The sequence below is a fragment of the Vombatus ursinus genome, unplaced genomic scaffold (assembly GCF_900497805.2).
Source record: "Vombatus ursinus unplaced genomic scaffold, bare-nosed wombat genome assembly UNPS02014784.1, whole genome shotgun sequence".
NCBI classification, from domain to species: Eukaryota; Metazoa; Chordata; class Mammalia; order Diprotodontia; family Vombatidae; genus Vombatus; species Vombatus ursinus.
Window position 1 is genome coordinate 1,251,867 of NW_020954562.1, and position 20,032 is coordinate 1,271,898.

The following is a 20,032-nucleotide window of genomic DNA, read 5'->3' on the forward strand; positions in this document are numbered from 1 at the left end:
GTAGATGAGATAGTGTCCTCTATTCCAGGAAAAGGAAAGAATGCTCAACCAGTCTTAACATGGAACTGAAACTGGGATAGACTTTTCACTCTTTCCAAATGAACCCTGAGTTTCCATTAAATGATTTTATGGACATAAGAGATGAAGTTTCATTGTTGTGGTCTTATCTATGAAAACAAGATCATCACAAACTGCTTGGTTTCCTATACCATAGTTAAGGCTAAAAGGATTTTCAGGACACCAATAATCCTTCAACTTTTCCTACAGACCCTCCAGGGCTTTATACGTCTCTCTCCCCATCCCATTTCTAAAACCTTGATTCACAAGCTGCCATAGTACAAGCAATCTAAGTGCTTATCTGTCTGCACATCCAGGCCAGGGTTTTTCTTTTAAACAAGACTACCACAGGGAAGAGAGAAATCAGTTTCAGATCTGAGATAAAAGATTGGTTTGGTGGTTTATAATGGGGGCTCTTGTCAGCTGGGAACCAGGCTAACTAAATACCAAGGCCCTTTTACTCAGAGCATTAGAATAAATTCTAAAGCAAGTCCTAGGGGCAAAAGGCAAATTGTTTACTGGAAGAGCTTCTGAAGATACACACATATATAATATATAATGATGATAGAACAACAATATTTTTTGAAAAAGCACTTAGCACAATGCCTGGCATATAGTAGGTACTATATAAATGTCTAGTCCCTTCCCCTCTCTCCAATTTGTCTGTATGCATGCACACATATGTATATGGATGCACATATGTGTGTGGAGGCATGCATATGTGTATGGATGCATAGGTTAAAGAATTTCTGGCGGGGTTTTCTGAAGAAAATATTCTCCGAACTTTCATTTCTGTAAGAAAGGAAGTGTGAAAGGTTAAGCGTGAATCTTATCAGTATTATCCATCTTGTTCTCATCTTTTTTTTCAATGGAGTTCAGAAAAGAGTCTTGGAACAAATCACCACTCTGTCTTTTTTTTTTTTTTGTGAGGCAATCGGGGTTAAGTGACTTGCCCAAGGTCACACAGCTAGTGTCAAGTGTCTGGTCTGAGGCCAGATTTGAACTCAGGTCTTCCTGACTTCAGGGCCAGTGCTCTATCCACTGCGCCACCTAGCTGCCCCTCTGTCTTTCTGTTTTGTCATAGTTAGTGATTCTCCAGACTACTGAGTTAAAGGCAGTGTGGCATATTGAACATGGATAGAAAGCTGGCCTTGGAGCCAAGAAGGCCTCTAATATATACTTGCAGTATGACCCTGGCCAAGTCACTTAATCTCTTAGTACTCTAAGACTTGAAGTCAGAGGTTCCCAAACTTACTTGGCCTATCATCCCCCTTTCAAAAAAATAATTATTCAGCACCCCCCTGGAACCTTTAACCCTTTAATGGTTTTTTAAAAAAAATTTGCATAATTTCAAAAAATATAACATTTTTAAAAAAATGATGCATGTTCAATAATTTATTGTAAATTTGTGGCTTTTTCCTGCATTAAAATTTTGATGACACACCACTGTGTCATGTAACCATATAGTATTGCATTGTAAACAAGTTATTACATGCACATATTCCTGCTGATGCATGCTGGACTTCCCAACAGCACGTGACGGTCTTGCCTGCCAACACTTCCTTGTTAAGACCTATTGGCAGACTTGATCACTGATTGGTCATAACTTGCATTTTCTGTGTTTATTTGGAAAATAATGTAATCACTACAACTTTAACTCTGTTACATAATAGATGAAATATGTATGAATGGTTTTTCAAAATTTTCTTCTCTTCTTTCCTTATGCTTCCCCCACTCTCTTATTTTTATTCAATGCCCCCTAATTGCACCTGAGTCTTCTACTGTCCTCCTGGATTATTCCAGCACCCCACCAAAGGGGGAATCTGTGCTCTAAATTAAAGAGAAGGTGCCAACATGTATGGGTAGAGAAACTCCCTTATCTGGGAGTTCCCTATACCAATGAAATCAAAGGTCTGATCCCTATTTGCATAAACTACTGCATAGGTGGATAAAATAAATGGCTTTATAATTAAATATGCATTAATAATCAGTGTATTATTAATAATTAGCACAATTAAGGGTTCTGAACCTATGATTTTATTGGCCCAGGGAGCTCCTGGTATGGAAAATTCACTGATTCTGATCAGCAAATTGTCTGTAACAGAGAACCTTGGAGGGGAAGAAGAATGGGGTGGATGGAGGACTAAGGGAGTCAAGAGCCACCAAGAATCACAGTCAGTTAGTATACATCATATACAGGACTTGAACCCAGGACTTCCTGACTCCAGGGCCAGTGTTTTAGTCACTGACGCACCTGGCTGCCCAGATATACAACAATAGGTATCCCTTACATGACACTTAAGGACTTCCAAAGTGCTTTATATATACGTTATCTCATTTGATTCTCACAACAACCAGAAGAGGTGGGAGCTATTATACTTGAAGAAGCAAGCTGAGCCTGAGATACGTTAGGTGACTTGTCCAGGGTCCCACACTAAGGGCATGAAGTAGGATTCAAATCTAGGTCCAGTATTCTAGCTACTATTTCCAAATGGAAGACACATGCATCACACACACCAGGTCCTTTTTCAGTTATATCAAGCTTAAGGAACCTTTCTGAAAGCTATAAAAAGGTGGAATCACAGGATGCTACCACCCTTACCCTGGTATTCAGTATGAGAAGTTGTCAAGAATACAAACACCAGTCATCTAGAGAAATGAAAATAACTTTTTCATAAAAAGCCCCAGCTACCTATGACAGACAGTACATGACTTGGAGAAACCCTACTGAAAATGACACCCTCTAAAAATTCCCTATTCCCAAACCAATCAGCTGGTTCATAAGTCTGCCTAGGCATCCCCACTGGGTTACCTATAGGTGGAAAATGTCAAGGCCCACAGCATGGTCTACCTACATATTTATAAATCATCCACAAAACCCTGAGAACCCACAGTTCTACAGAAAGCAAACGTAAAAAGTCAGCCCGATGTCATGGAGTGAATGTCAGCCTTGGACCCAGGAAGAACTGGTGCTGAATCCCACTGCAGCCATTTATTGTGTGACTGCCCCAGTGGTCAAGTCACTTAACTCTTCTGTGCCCTTTAATTTTCTCATCTGTAAAAGAGGGGCTATTACACTTTGCATATCTGGTGTATGTAAAGCGCTTTGCAAACCTTAAATGTGCTACATAAAGTCAGACAATCAATCAACAGTTATCATCACCACCACATTTGTCTGAATGCAAATTTGATAAAGACACCAAAAGGAATCTGCCCCTTGGTGAATGCCCCTGTGGGTAACAAACTACAACATCTAGGCCTGCTTTTCACAGACAAGTTAAAAAAAACATTAGAAACTTAAGATAAATTGTATCCAGGTGAAAACAATGGTCACATCCTAAGAACTAACTTCCTACTCTATAATGATGAATCAACCCTAGGCTGTGCATGGGGGATGAAGACCCCTAATATTCTAAGGAGGATCCTAGTCAGGAAATACTTTTTTTTTCTTCTGGCTAGACAATGGGGTTAAATGACTTGCCCAGAGACACACAGCTAGTAAGCGTTATGTGTCTGAGGCCGGATTTGAACTCAGGTCCTCCTGAATCCAGGGACGGTGCTCTATCCACTGCGCCACCTAGCTGCCCCAAAAATACTCTTTAAGGTAGGGTAACAATAACAGCTGTATCTCCCACAAAGGCTTCTGGGTGGTGGCTGTTGTTTTAACCTATTATAATTCTAGTCATGGGGCTCATAGGATCACTGATTTAGAGATGAAAGGGATCTTAAGGGTTACCAAGTACCACCTCCTCCTTTTATAGATGAGGAAACTGAGGCAAAGGAAGGGTAAGTGATTTGCCCAAAGCTACAGAAGGTAGTTAAGTGGCATACCCAGGATTCAAACCCAGTTCCTCTGATTCCAAAGACAACAGTCTTTCCAATGTACTTCCAATGTATTTCCTCATCTTAAAACCTATATTTTGTTTCATTTCCAAAAAGGGAAGCTGACACGGTAACTCCCCAATTAGTCTATGGAAATCTGAAACTGGCAGTTGGTCATGTGATACACATTTCATCTTACACTGTGACCAATCACTCAGATCCAGCTTAACATTATCCAGGTTCCTAGTATGACCACTGCTCACTCAAGTGTATTCAAAATGGACTCTTAAGTGCTTTTCACCATTGTTTTCTCTATGTTCATCAAAATCCATAGGCAATGAAAACTGCATTAAGTCCTTTTGAAATGCAGAGTACTTTGTAATTTACATCTCTGATTCTTATCAGGGCCAGTGATCTAACATTAATATAGCCAAATGATTTACTGGTTAAATGGGGGAAGTTGAAAATGACCAAGCCTGGCCATGGAGAAGAGTGAAGAAAATTACTTCTCCCCATTCCATGCAGAGGTAGGAGGCTGTGGATGCAGAATACTGTGTATACTATCACACCCAATCACTGCATAGCTTAGGTTTACTGAATTACTCTTTCCTACTTGGTTAACAAAAGATGGCTCATTAGGGCTAATTCAGAAATGAAAGACAAGGGGGTTTGCTTTTGCCATTTAAAGTTACATTCAAAGTAGAGTTTCATTTCTCAGGGTCTTCCTATGGATTTCTGCAAAATACCACTAAATTAGCTTTATTTCTCTTTCATAGCACTGTACTCCTAGCTCCAGTATTCTTTTTTCTTTTTTTTATTTTAGACAAATGCTGAAACTTAAATGCATAAGAGAAGAAAAAGAAACATTATAAACTTAAATATAAAATTAGAAAAAAAAATGTGCACAGCAGAACATAGGATTCAAATTATATAGCGATAACTTTTCATTTCAAGAAAGCCTATATATTAAATACTGTTCATTATGTTGAAAGCTGTCCATCTTATCTTTGTTTCCTTGTAGGTTCTTTTGTTCTCTGGTGTACACTTTTTACTTTGTTCTTTTTTCCCCCTCCTTTCCCCCTACCCACCACCACAAGTTGAGCATTGGATGTATTTATATATAGGTATTGATATATACATACACTTACACACACACACACACACACACACACACACACACACACTTTCCCTAAGTGCATATCTCTTTATTTTTCCTATCTCTCCTAATTCCTCTACTTTACTTCTCCCTGCTACCTTACCCTCCTATTACTTAACCTACCCCCACTCCAGCAATCCCTCCCTTATTCTCCCATTCTCCTAAATCTGAACCCCCTTCTATATCCCCTAGCTCTAGTATTCTTTTTTTTTTTAATAGCTCTAGTATTCTTAAAAAGGTTTAAGGCAAGGAACCCACTTGTGGCACATCTCAGATCAGACAATCAATTTTATCTTATAAAAAAATATAACCTAGATGCAGAAAGTTTTGTAGAGATCTTATCCAAAGTATGAATCTACTCTAAAACATGCCAATAAGTGACCATCCAGCATCTGCTGATTATTTCCAGTGATGGGGAACTCACTGCCCCTGAGGCAACTCATTTCATTTTGGGACAGCTCTAAATGTCAACTTCTTTTAAATGCATATACATGTATTACTTTGCCGAAGGAAATTCTTCCCAACATTCTCAGGTTGCATGGCAAACAGCTGGGTCTAGGTACACCTCCAGGAGTAGTGGAAACTCTCTTGAATTTGGGAATTGGAAAACTTGAGTTTGAATCCTGGCTTTGACAACTATTAGCTATAACCTAGGCAAGTCCAATCATGTCTTGGTCTCAGTTTCCGAAACAATATAATGGGAATAGCACCCTACCTTTTGCCAGGTGATTGTGAAATAAGTGCTTTATAAGTTTCTAAAGCTCTATGAAAAAAAAGATGCTATTTTATTTAGTGAGTTCATAAAATAAGAATTATGTGGTGAACAGAAAGATGGGCTATTTGGAAGCCTGAGGCCACTCACTCGGAGGGCAACTCAAACTGATACCTCCTTGTTTCCTCACTGCCTTATAGAGGAATGATTTAATCAACACTTAATTTTAATTAGCCCATGATACATGGACCTATCTCCACATTGGCTTTCTCTTGCCCCTCAGGGCACTCCTACTTAATTTACAATATGAGAACATTCAACAAATAATTTTTTCATTAAATATTGACTCAGTGTCAATAGGTATAATGTACCACGTTGGCAACACAGTGAATGCCCTGGGACCTGATTTTTCTCTTCAGTTCATGGATGTAATCGTGAAGCCTGGACAAAACTGGCTAGGGGGGTTGGGCTGGATTCCTTGGGCATTTCAAAGGGGCAGCAGATAGGAGACTGAGGGGGCAGCATGGAACACCTGGAATAGGGCAACAGAGTTAAGGCTGCTTAGATTTCCCCTTCATGCTGATCCAAACACTACTGTGCCCCAAGATCCAAAGGGAGTGGATCTTCCGCCATATAGTGCTAGGAGGTGAGAAATTTTGTATCCTACATTCTGATTTTGGGATTGTGGTCTGCACACAGTGAGTATTCAATGGGTATTTTAGGTGCCTGATGAAAAGACCAGTGACCTGTGAATGACACAGGCTCCAGAGGTTTAAGAAATCTGGCCCATTAAAAAAAATAAAATAGTAAGAAGAAGAATAGTCATCTTTGATCCCTTACTATCTCTAGCTCCCAATAACCAAGGTCTTGCCAAGGCCTGTCAATTTCACCTTTGCAGCATCTCTCAAATATGTCCCTTTCTCTCCTCTGACACTGCCCCTACTCTAGTGCTGGCCCTCATCACCTCACTCCTGGACTACTGAAATAGCTGCCTCAATTCTCTCCCTACCACAATACATCCTCTATTCAGCCACTAAGGTTATTTTCCTAAAATGCAAGTCTGACCATGTCAATAAACTCCAGAGGTTTCTTAATGCTTCCTGGAGCAAATACAAAATGCTCTGTTTGGCATTCAAAGCCCAGAGACCCCTCCTTCTTTCCAGTCTTCTTACACTTTACTTCCTGATATTCCCTCTTCGATCCTGTGACACTGGCCTCCTAGCTGTTCTGCAAACAAGACACTCTATCTCTCAGCTCTGGGCATTCTCTTTGGCTGTTTTCCCATGCCTGGACCACTCCCCCTCCTCCATTCCAACTACTGATCTCCCTTGCTTCTTTTAAATCCCAACTAAAATCCCATCTTCTATAGGAAGCCTTCCTTAATCCTTCCTAATTCCGGTGCTTTCTTTCTGTTAATTTTTTTCCTATTTATCACGTATATGATTTGCTTTTTATTATCCCTTATTAGATTGTAAGCTCCTGGAGGGCAGGCCTCTTTGTATATCTTTAGCACTTAGCACAATGCCTAGCACCTAGTGGGTGTTTAATAAATGTTTATTGAATGAATGAAGATGCTAACTGGAAGCCTTTGGTGAAATGCAGTGACCATCATTTACCTTTTTCCATCTATAAATGAAGATTATTGAAACTACCTCATGACATTGTTGTGACATGTGAATAACATAACATGTAATGTGCTTTGAAAAACTGAACTGAAGTTCTTTCAGATCTGCCATCAATGGGTGGACCCAGTATCATGAGACCATCACCCTTGAGGTCGAATCATCCGATACTATTGAAAATGTCAAGGCCAAGATACAAGATAAGAAAGGTATTCCCCCTGATTAACAAAGATTGATTTTTGTTGGCAAGCAACTGGAAGATGGACAAACTTTTGTCTGGCTACAAAATTCAGAAGAAGTCTACCCTTCAACTTGTTCTGAGGCTTGGTGGTGCCAAGAAGAGAAAGAAGAAGTCTTACACAACTCCCAAGAAGAACAAGCATAAGAGAAAGAAGGTTAAGCTTGCAGTTCTGAAGTACTGTAAGGTTGATGAGAATGGCAAGATTAGCCACCTTTGACAAGAGTGCCCTTCCAATGAATGTGATCCTGGGGTCTTTATGGCTAGCCATTTTGACAGACATTGTTGCAAGTGTTGTCTAACCTACTGCGTCAACAAGCCAGAAGACAGGTAAATGTATTTGTGTTGATAAAAAATAATCAACCAAAAAAAACTGAACTAAAACTTACAGAATCCCTTTCACACATATTACCTCATTTCATATTTCATGGTAACAACTTGTACTTATGTAGACCTTTGACGCTGACCAAGTGCTTTCTTTACAACAATCTTATGAGGTAGGCATTCTAGGTAGTATTACTATCCACTTTACAGATGAAGAAACTAAGGTTCAGAGAAATTAAATTTCTGGAAGAATTTGATGGCGTGAAATAGTGGTAAGAGCCACTATTTTAAGGCCTGAAATGGAAGGAATCTTAGCCCTAGAACTCACAAATCATGGGTTTTGGGCAAAAGTCACTTCATTTCTCTGGGCCTCAGTTTCCTTATCTGTAAGATGAGAGGGTTAGACAAGATAATCTTTGAGGTTTTTTCCAGCTCTGTGTTTATCATAGGACCACAGACCTGGAGCTAGATAGAATCTTATCTTGTCTCACCTCTTTAATTTTCAAATGAAGACACAGAAGGAGGCGAGGTAGGTTCCCCCTTGGTGACACAGGCAGTGATCAGAGGCAGCACTGGTACTAGATTTGACTCCAGAGTCAGTGCTTGCTCCACCGTACCATGCTGTCTCTTGACCTACTATCTTCACTGGCTGCCTCTTGAGCCCTCTGGTTGCTTGTACTCTTCCCCCTTCTTAAATGATCATATATACACTTATTTGTGTACATATTGTTTCCCTGTGGTAGTCTGTAAGCTCTCTGAGGGTAGGCACTCTTTGTCATTTAGCCTTTGCTCCAATGCCTGACACAGAATTTTGCATTCAAAAGTCACTTATTAAATGTTCTTTGGAGTGGATTAACAAAACAAAGAAGGCAGAAAATACACACAAGAGGAAATAAATGCACCAAGAATTTAAACACATCTGAGGTTCCATAGTGAGGCAGTGGGAAAACATGGATTAGAATCATACGCAGTGTCTTGCCACTTGGCTCTTTCCACTGGCCCGTATTGCCTCCCTTTTCTTAGTTTTTTTTTTTTCCTCTGTGATGAAAGATGCTGAGCTAGTCAGATCACACACAAAGTTAGAACAGGAGCAACTAATGTGAGCATGAGCATGAAACACACATGTCACTATGTAACTCAAAATATTCCACTTGTGATTAAAGTTATTCTCAAAGCCAGGCAACTGATGAAGAGTTCAGAGAGTTGAGAGAGAGTTTTAAAGCTACAGGGGTAACCTTTAAAAAATATTTTCCCATGAATACCCACCTCTCGGAGTGGGATGATGAGGCTGCACAGGTTCTCCTCCTTGCTGGTAAAGCAGATGTAATTTGTCGACACAAACATCTGCCCCAAAATATGCATTTTGTTGAATGGAGTCCAGAGAGTACAATCTGTGTGACCGTCTAATTTCTCATCTTTGGGCAGGCGGAACAGTGCACGGTATCTTTCGCTCTTTGCTCTGGCATCAAGATCCCTGGAAAGCAACATTAACAAAATGAATGAATGAATGAATAAATGAAAGAAAGAAAAAGCAATTATTAAGCACTTACTATGTGCCAAACACTGTGTGAAGTTCTAAACATAAAAAGAACACACTCCATGTTCTCAAGGAGCATCCTTCTAATTAGGGAAGACAAGGCGTGTAGGAGAGTTCAGCTGCAAATCAGATAGAGAAGTCTGGGGGCCCTACGAGTGCCACCACAGGGAAGAAGGCAAGGGCCAGAGAGGTCTGCCCCACATAAGAAGCATTGGGAAAGGAAGTCATGATAGTGAATTCTCCAGCTTATCACCCTCATCAGCCCCGTTAGTATTCAACCAAATACCTTTTTTTCTCTACATTTAATGATCAAAAATAAAAACAAAACCTTTTACTTATTTTGTCCTCTAGCCTCCACTAAAATCCTACTTACATACTTGGCCCTGAGTATGAGGTAACCCTGGGCTCTAGGATAATAGTAGTTCACCTTTACATGGTGCTTTGAGGTTTGCTTTGAGGTATATTTACACACATCATCTCATCTAAGCCTCACAGTCACCCTGTAAGGTAAATACTCCAGGTATTATTATCATCATCCCCACTTCCAAATGAGGAAACTGAGGTTGAAAGAGTAACTTGGTCAGGATCAGAGCTAGTAAATGCCTGAGACGGAATTTTCTTGACATCAGATCTAGTACTCCATTATTATTATAGTAATCTATTATTCTATGCTGCCTATCTAAGGTCAGGCTAGTAGAATGCAAGATAAGTTCTGTCAATTCCTACCAAGCCAAAAAGAATTTAAATGGATAGAAAGGCCCAGTCATGAGCTCTGTGCGTGTCATCTTGGAGGACCAACCTAATTAGGTTTGTAGAGATTTGTTCCCTGGATATTGGTTACCAGTTGAAAATTATTTGGTGATCAAAATTCACAAAAACTGTCTCCCAAAGTACAACAAGGGTTACAATCTATGCTGGTAGAATTGCTTACTCCAAGGAGTCCACAGATCTTTCAAAATATCAGAGTTTGTCATCTAGACAACAATTTCAGTCATTTTTTTTTGCCAAATGCTAAAAGACCCTTGGGTAAATGAGAACTTAGAACGGACTGTTTTTTCTAGAGGACTTTCCTGTCTGTTTTTTTGTTATTTCTGAGAAAGGTCTACTGATGCTGTAAGAAAGGACCTTCCCTCTCACTCACCTCTCGAATCACCCAAAAAGATTTTAACTCCTTCCCACTAAAAAAGACATGGAAAAGATTCAACCCTATAGATATAGAGATAGGGAACAGATCAACAACGGATATAAGGAACTCTCCCAATGTAAGATGGCATTTTCTTTGCACCGTAGAGAGTTGTTTAGATCCTAGAGTCACTGTTAAGTGCCTTGGTGAGGATCACAAAGCTAGCATCTGTCACAGGAGGGACTTGAACCCAGGTCTTCTTGGCTTTAAGACTAACTCTCCATCTACTACACCATGCTGCCCTCCAACCTTCACCCTTACTTACTAGAAAAACATGATAATGAAGTCACTCTCTAGGTCTCCTGACTCTAGGTCTGCCTGCTTGATGGGAAGTCTCTGTTACTTACCGTTTTAAAGCAGACACTTTTTTAGGAGATTTCTTTTTCAGTTTAGGGAGGGATCTGTCCTGCTCGAAACCTTCATTGTCCAGCAGCTGTCTCATGGCTATGTTGGCAAGTTGTTCCATCAGTTTGAATGTCTCATTGATGTTGAGGAAGACAGAGAAGAAATGTTCACTTGATCTCGTGCTCACTTTGATCACGTCAGGCAGGAGCAGGGTGGCATTCTTTTCCAGCTGAGTGATATCCACCCACCGGATCACCAACTTGGCTGAACATAGGCAATAGGGCACAGCTTCAGCAACAAATCCATGAAAATGCTCATGATCACTCACCCTCCCTTCTCACCTTTCCTGATGCTAAAATCTCACAGGACCTCCTCAAGCCTATTGATTTCCCCAACCTTTAGGAACCCTTCTTTTCTGTTTTAAAGCAGAAATCAACTACATTACATACTCACTGAAAGAAATTAATAAAAATAATAGTTGGTAGTAATGCCATAAATGGGTATTTTAAAACCTCACTTGCTTATGGAAATAATCGTATTTTCAATGACACTTTTACAAAACAAAACAAAACAAAACAAACAAAAAAAAACCAAACAAACACAACACCTTAATGACAACATGGTGAGGTAGAAAGAGAGCTGGATTTGGAGTCAGAGAATATGGGTTTAAATCCTGGCTCCTACCACTAATTTCCTTAGGTGAATCACTTAAAGCCTCTGGACCCGAGTTGCCTCATCTGCAATATGAGGGGTTGCATTAGATGACATCTAAGATCCCTTCTAGTTCCAAATCTATGACATTATAACTAGCTTTAAAAAAATTTTTTTTAAAGAAACATAGTTAATTCAATTGGAAGATAAAACCCCCTATATCAATTACTTTTAAAGAACATTTTTTTTCATTTGTATATAGTATAAACAAATGGTAACTTTTCAGACATATATCACTGCTTTATGGATTATAAACTTTCCCCATGACAACCTGGTAAGATAAGTAGCGTAAGTACCATTACCCCCTCTATTCGCAACTACCAAGGTTGAAGAAGACAAGCTTATGAATGCATTCCTGGCAGACTTTCAAATTAGTTTACTCACTCTGGAAAAAAACTCCTTCATTTTACAAATGAAGAAACTAAAGCTCCGATTGGCGACAAAATTCACCCATGCTCACCCAGCTCACAATAGAAGCGTCAGGATGCAGACTTCCTGACTCTTAGAGGTCCAGCAATCTTTCCATGAGACCACACTCCCTTCTCTGACCCGACTGAGCTGGATCCTATTTCTAAAGTCTCTCTCTCAGACTCCATGCGTGTTTGGGATGATTTTACCTACCTTCCCTTCCCATTAGAAAGGAATAAAAGCAAAGGTGATTAATACTGAGGTACATCCAGCCCTGCCGGGGGACCTTCCCCTTCCAATAACTGCACGAGTAGTAATTGACCAGTTTCTCTTCTTCCGGCATCCCAAAGAGCCTGTGAAATTTCACAATGGCCTCCTTAAACTTTTCAGTGTCGTCATCTTCTTTTATGTCATCGATTTTGTTGTATTCTGCAATAATGCCCTAAATGGGGAAAACCACACACACACACTCAAGAAATATAGGCAACAATATAAGTAATGTTATTGTGTCCTTGGGGTGCATGCATGTTGGGGCAATTACATTTTTGAATCCCAAAGACAAGAAAAGATGGGGCTGTGGCTTGGAGTTCATTCATTCTAAAAACATTCACTTGCTGTGTTCTTCGTGCCAGGCTTAAGGCTGGAGGGCAGCTAAATTCTGAGACAAATTTAAAAGTGCTATTTGTCACCTCAAAAGGCTTTTGAAGCCATTTGAAAGAGGTTGTTATAAATATCAAATTACATTATAGGTCACTTTTAGAAATCTATGAAAACAATGTCCAAAATTCGTAGTTTATAAATTGAGGGAAGGAAGGTAGACATTTTGTGACCTTTTCCTGCTTGGACTGTGAATAAATGTCAAATCACAATAGCTCAAACCCAACTTCTCTCTTTTTAAAAAAACAAAACAAAACTACCAAGGTTGAAGAAAGACAAGCACATGAATACAAAACTGGTAAGAGTTGCAAATTGCCTCAACCATTCTAGAAAACAACTGGTAATTAAGCAACAAAAATTCACTCAACTTTGGGATATGTACCCCAAGGAGGTGAAAGGGAGAAAGAAAGGGCTTACAGATAATAAAATATTCATCACAGCACTTTTTGTTGTATCAAGGAACAGGAAACAATGTGGGTGTGGATGCAGAATGTTGCATACACCATCAACTTTGCTTAACTGTTTTTTCTTTGCTATAAGAGAAGATTTCACTGGGTGGGAAGGCAATTGAGGGAGGATCCAGACTCACAAATGACTGTGATACAAAAGACATCAGGAAAACTTTAAAAAACAATGCAAAAAGCCAAAATGGGTATAGCACCAGCAACCTTAGACCTATTATCAGAAATGACTAAGGTCTCTACCCGACTAGTCTGGCGCTGCCCAACCCAGAGCAAATTTACCCCCTAAGCACTGAGCTCCTATTGCAAGGGAATCAACATTGGCAGTATCTCTGGAGCAGAGCTGTCCATCATTCTGTGTGGATACAATGGTTCTAACTGGGGAGAAAGACTAAACTGGGGAGAAAGACTTCAAATTTAAAACAGGAGTAAAAGAGACTTCTTAACCTGAAAAGGTACAAGAAGGGCAACAAATACAAAAATAGTTATATGTTAGCCTACCTCCTTCCTCACCAAGGTAATGTTGATAGAATGACAGTCTCCTGTTATCCCAAGTCACCTCATATTCAGGGAACACAACAGAAGGTCAATGAACAGAAGTGGAAAATGTTTGTCTTCACTAGCTCAATTTATAAGGACAAACTCTGGGAACTGTTCTGATATATAAATGTGACCAGTACTATAACTGAGCACCTATATTCCACTTCTGTCCACAGAGGACTCATTCTCCACCCAAAATTTTGTTCCTACCCATTCCGCACTTAAATATGTTTGGGGGAGTGATGGCAGTGGCCCCATATTGTTTAAGGAACAATAAATGGTGAAGCTTGCTGGTCATTTGTTAAGCCCTATCATTCCTCCTCCTCTCCTCCAACTCCTACCATCTTCTTCCAGTAATTTCCAGAGAAGTAATTGCTTCATTTTTCTCCACTTCTGGCATCCCAAACAACCTGTGGAATTTCGCTGTGGCTCGTTGGGTACACATCATTTGGGCGTGATATTTGCTGTTTTCTGTCATGTCTGTTCTAGGATTATTTCCTCACAGGGTTGTAGCAAATGAAAAAAGTATTTGTAAAGCACAATGCCTGGCATATAGTAGTGCTTAAGAAATACTTATTCTCTTCCCTTCTCCTTCACTTCCACCTTAATAAATGCTTCTTCGCTTCCCCTTCACTTTCTCTATCTTTAATCTGAGTCCTATGCCCAATAATAACAGTGTCTTTGAGGAGATGATAAAAGTGTAGGGTGGTGAATGAATGGGTCATGATTTCTTGACTTTAATCCTGGCATCAGCCCACTCACTGAGGGATTAATATACCTCTCTTCCTTACATGGCTCCAGAGAGATGCCTTTCTGAGAAATGAGTTAGAAATGACATAAAAATGGTTTGAAAAATGTCAATTTTGTCAATAGAAATTGAATTCAATAACATTTTGCATGACAATCCGTCTAAATCAAATTGTTTCTCAAGAAGGTGATAGAGGAGAGAAGGAAAGAACATGGAACTCAAAAAAAAATTGATTCAATCCTACAGTGACCTGAGATTCTGTCAGGGTAGTCTCACTTTACAGAAACAGCTCACTTCTTTCCTAAGGCTTAGTACATGGCCTCTTAGTTACCATCACCCAAATATTCACTCACCCTTGTGTCAATGTGGTAATGCTTCTCTGCAAAGAGCCAGGCTCATCTAAGGATAGTTCACAGAAAAACCTAAACTCAAATCTTTTCAGCTTAAAAAGACTACCTGTCAATCTTCTTGGTGGCCAAACTTCTGAACACCCAGTAATGCATCAGAATAGAACTTTAGTGAAAATTAAACAACTCCCTGTAATTCAAGCCTCTCCTCTCTTACAGTCATTACACAGATACAGAAACTGAGGCCCATAAAGGGGAAATGACTTGGCCAAAGCCATGTCAAAGCTAGTAACTGGCAGGGCTGGGATCTGAACCCAGATCCTTTACCTCCAAGTCTTATCCTCTCTCCACTATGCTAATCCCCTGAGGAAAACTTCAATCTTCTCTACTTGACAATTCAAGGCCCTCCAGAATCTGGCACCATCCAGCTTTTCCAACTTTAGCTTTGTATATATTGTGGTCTACTATGCCCCCTGAACTCTTCTCTCCTCCACGTCTGTGCTACTACTGTTCCTCATGCCTATCATGTCCTCCATCCTGTTTACTTCTTGAATTCCTATCCATCCTTTAAGATTCAATTGAAATGCCATGTCTTCAGAAAGTCTTGGTTTATCCTTCTAGTATTTATTGTAATGCTGTGAATTATAGCTAAAGATGCTTATATATTATCCCCCCACCCCTATGAGTCAAAAGCCCTGAGCTAAACTTTGTACCTTTCCCCAGTGCCTAGCCTAGGACCTTGCAAGCAACAATAACAATAATTTATATACTGCTTTAAGTTTTGCAAAGCACTTCACGAATATTACATCATTTTATCCTAACAACAACCTGGGGAGGAAAGTGCTATCATTATCCTCATTTTACAGATGAGGAAACTGAGGCATACAAAAGTTAAGTAACAATGAATACTAATTTAATTTGACAGGTGGATCCCCAGGCCCTGGCTTTATTCCTGTTTTTGTCCATCCTTTCCTTTTCTCACCATTCCTTAGCATATCCTCCATTGGTGGGAAAGGAGCAATCATTTGGCTGTAATGACTAAGACTTTTCCAAGGGGAGGAGGCTGATGGTGCTGCTGAATTAAAATGTTTTTGTGGCACCTGGGGATCTTACTTAAGCATACTTCTCTTTCTCCATTACCATCCATAAATAACTTAGACATAACTGCACTTCCCTCATCAATACAGTGGGGTTCAATTAAACACCAGATTTTTTTGTGAAGAAGACACTGGGGAGCCCCCAGGTCAACATCATTTTAGGGAGAGATCAGAGGATGGACATAATTTCCAGACATTACCTGTATTTTCCCTCTCACAAAGGTGGTTATGTCATTTTCATTCTCAAAGATGGAGAGTGTCTGTAGCAGATTCTGTTCAAGCCATTCCCAATGCTCAGTGATTTCTTTCCTGGAACCAGCTGAAAAAAGAACAGAAAAAGACAAATAATGTAATGACATCAGGTGTCCAAATTTGTGCCAAACACTTACATGGTGCTTTGATGCCTACAAAGCCCTTTCACATAATTATCCCACTGGATACTCTCAACAACCCTGTGAGGCAGGCAGTGTATGTGTCATTAAACCCATTTTACAGATAAGCAAACTGAGAATCAGAATTAACATGACTTACCCAGTGGGTCATATGATTGGGAAGTAGCAAAAGTCAAATTCAAACCCAGCTCTTCTGATGTCTGGCTGAGGACTTTCCTTTACCTCAGAAAGCCAGGTTTGTTTTATTAACATTGAAAGGAAATGTCACCTGGGTTATTCAAGTATGCCAACGTTTCTCTTTATTTTTCCCCATGTGAGAGAGAGTAACAAATTGCACATCAAAGATGAAAAGAGTCAGAAATGAAAAATAGAATAGATGAGGTTTGACCCAAGATCTCCAGGATGATTTAGGATCACAGGATTTTGTACTCAGGTGACAGAAGGCATGTAGACTCACCCTTTTCATTTCATCATGAGGAAATTGAAGACCAGACAGGTTAAAAGACAAGGTAGAGACTGGGTTGTGCAGTGGACAGAGAACTAGACTGGAAGTCTGGGGGGTATGCCTCTGGGGAAGTCACTTAAACCCATTTGGTTCTCAGTTTCCTTATCTGTAAAATGAGAATAATATCTATAGTACCTACCTCACAGGGCTGTTGTGAGACTTCTGTGAGACTACATACGTAAAGCACTTTGGCAAACTATAAAGAGTTTAATGAATGGCAGTTAATATGCAAGGTCCCAGCGAGTGTAAGGAGCAGAGAGCCCAGATTCGAGTCAATACACTTCGCTATTTCTGCTTTCATTTTCTGACTAAGGCAGGAGGAACACAAAACAGGTATAATCATTTTTCTCACATCTAGCTATTTATTTCCAAGCCTCATTTTCCTTATCAGTAAAATGGAGATTATCCCACAGGGCTGGCATGGTGCAGTGGGAAGAATGTGAACACACACATACACACACACACACACACACACACACACACACACACATATACACATATGTATATATACATATAAAATATAAGAACATATAAGAAATATATCTAAAATAAGAAAATATGAAAATATAATATACTTAAGATTAGGGTTATTTTCTTATTAATTTGGGGTTCTATGCATACATATTTATGTATATGTATATATGTATACACACATACACATTCAGATAGAGATATCTATCAATCTATCTATGAACATGACCGAAACAAAGTAAATAGGAAGTTGAATGCTATGAAATTACAATGACCAGGCCTGTCCCCAAAGAAGAGAGATGAGAAGCTGCCTCCCTCTTTTCTTTGCTGAGGTGAGGGGCTATGCAACCCTCCAGACAACATCAGATCCTCCTCCCCCCCCCCCCCCCCCCCCCCGCCGCCAACTTGCTGGTTGAACTGCTTTTTTCTTTTTTTACTCTCTAAGGGATGCCTCTCTGGAATGGGGCAAGGGAAGGGATACATTGGGAAATGTTAGTAATGTCAAAACATAGGTAACAATAAAATTATCTATGTCCATTCCCCTTTCTTGTTCTTGGTTTCTTTATTGATTAAAAGAGAAGGAATCTAAATGATTTTTTTCTCCCTTTTTACATTATGCATAAAGGAGTAATGAATAGGAAGTCAGAGAACTTGTGTTCGAATACCAGCTATAATCTCTATACCAGGATGATCTTCAGCAAGATGTTTATGCTGCCTGAGCCTCAATTTCACCTGTAAAATGAGGGACCTGTTTAGATGACACTGAAGTCCCTCCTCATTCTATGATTGAATGATTAACAAATGTAAAATGCTTTTGTGACCCCAAACTAATGTAAGCTAGTGTATTATTATCCCCCTTCTCACTTTTTCTTCTTTCTGGGACTTCTCTTGCATATGAATACAGTTTTTGCTTTGATAGTATGTTGCATGTTAAGTTACACAATAAAAAAGGCTTTGGAATGCCTTCAGTTCCAATAAAACCACCTCCTAATAATGTACAAAAAATGATCTTCGCTCCATTCAATTATGAATGAGACATAAAAACAGACTATCTCCAGGGAATAGCAGCAAAGACTTCACTTTTTCAATTCCTTGAAAAGTAATGGGGGTGAGATCATCATTACAGCTCCCAACGAAGTCTTGAATTTTCAGTCTGCCAGAAACCTCCAAATTTAAACCATTTGAATTGAACACTCCATCTAAATGTTATCCTGCTCTCTGCTCACCACTCTGCTCTGACACAAAGCGAGGATGTGGTTGTAAAGATCCTGAATTAACCTTTTTTTTTTCTTTTGAGGTTTGTTAGTTGATGGATCTTTATAAGGGGATAATATCAAAATCTCCCCTAAATAATGTATATAAAATCTCCTAACCCCATACACTCCTATCAGAACTAAAGAATGGCTTCCTGCCCACCTAGCTCAGATACAAATGGATGATATAAATGGATGGATTCCTGAAAGGACCTTTTCCTCTCTTTTCCCCACCCTAGACTCTCTTTAACTACTTTTGTTGGCCAGTGACCCAAAATTCTCCCCAGATTCTTCATGTCGGCTCCTGAGAAAGATCAGGAACAGCCAAGGGCCAGTGGCACTTGGAGCTGCGTCAAGAGGACCACCCCCTAAAAACTGAGGTGTCCTTGAGAGGCAGAGGAAAGTCCAACATAGAAAACAAAAATCAAGACTCAGGAGTCTTCTGGAGACTTTCTGAGGGGACTCAGGAGAATTCTGAGGGGACTTTGGAATAATTAACCTTTCAACTTGTACTTGCTCAGAAGCCAATTTGAAACAGTATTAAAAATGCACTCAAGAAGGAAAAGAAAAACATACTTAAGATTGGGGTTATTTCCTCATAACTTATTAATTTGGAGTCCTATGCATACACAATTCTTACATAGAATACTATGTTATCACAAGAGAGGCAGTATAGCCTACAGCAGAGATACTACCACTAGAGTCAGCAGGCAAACTTCAGGGCATCTGTGAGCTTGGATGGAAAGTATTATCCTAAGAAAGTGTCCAGAGGCTTTACAAGGGTACTGCGAAAGCCTCTGACACAGAAAAGTTTTTCTTTTTTAATTGAGAAAAGTGAGGAGAAAAAGTAGATTTTATGGAAAAAAGTAAAATTTAATTAAAAAAAACCAAAATAAAACAAAAAACAAGAACTCTTGGTCTAAAGCATAGGACTAGAAATCAGGAAACTTTGACTTATGGTCTCACTTTATCACTCATTAACTGTGTAACATTAGGTAAATTATGGAATTTTTCTATATCTCTATTTCTCTATTCTCTATTTTCTCTATTTTCTATTTTGCCACTTCTCATCTGGAAAATGGAGGAGATTCCTTCTTCACAGGGATGTTATGTCTTATAAAATAATGTGCACGAGCATGTCTTCTCCCTTTCCCCTTCCTTCTTTACAGAATCATGAATGCGGAACATCATGGAACATCAGAGGTTGTTGGGGAGATAGGCTGTTTAGTTTTGGGGAGATTTAAAACTTATTGTCCTTTCTCCCCTACTTGGAGTCAGACCATCTTGGGATATGGGTCAGCTGCTTCCATGGTATTGAAAAGAGGCCCTCAATGAGTTACAGGAGAGAGGTGGGTTCTTGGGGGTTGCTGTTGGCAGGTGCTTTCATGGTTAAGGGGGCAGAATTATTCTGATAACAGGGAAAGACTGGTGATTGGTCAAATGAAT

General features: G+C 39.6%; 1 protein-coding gene and 1 pseudogene across 1 annotated transcript in view; one reads left to right on the forward strand and one right to left on the reverse strand.

The window, feature by feature from the left end:
* TBC1D9 (TBC1 domain family member 9) overlaps positions 1-20,032 on the reverse strand; it is a 123,538-nt gene that overhangs the window by 41,883 nt on the left and 61,623 nt on the right. Inside the window, exons 3-6 of the mRNA XM_027866843.1 lie at positions 16,166-16,284; positions 12,329-12,557; positions 10,999-11,260; positions 9,198-9,405 (exon numbers count right to left, since the gene is read on the reverse strand). Coding sequence (XP_027722644.1) covers positions 9,198-9,405; positions 10,999-11,260; positions 12,329-12,557; positions 16,166-16,284 — 818 coding nt within the window. The remainder of the gene's footprint in view (positions 1-9,197; positions 9,406-10,998; positions 11,261-12,328; positions 12,558-16,165; positions 16,285-20,032) is intronic.
* LOC114046608 lies at positions 142-7,941 on the forward strand (annotated as a pseudogene).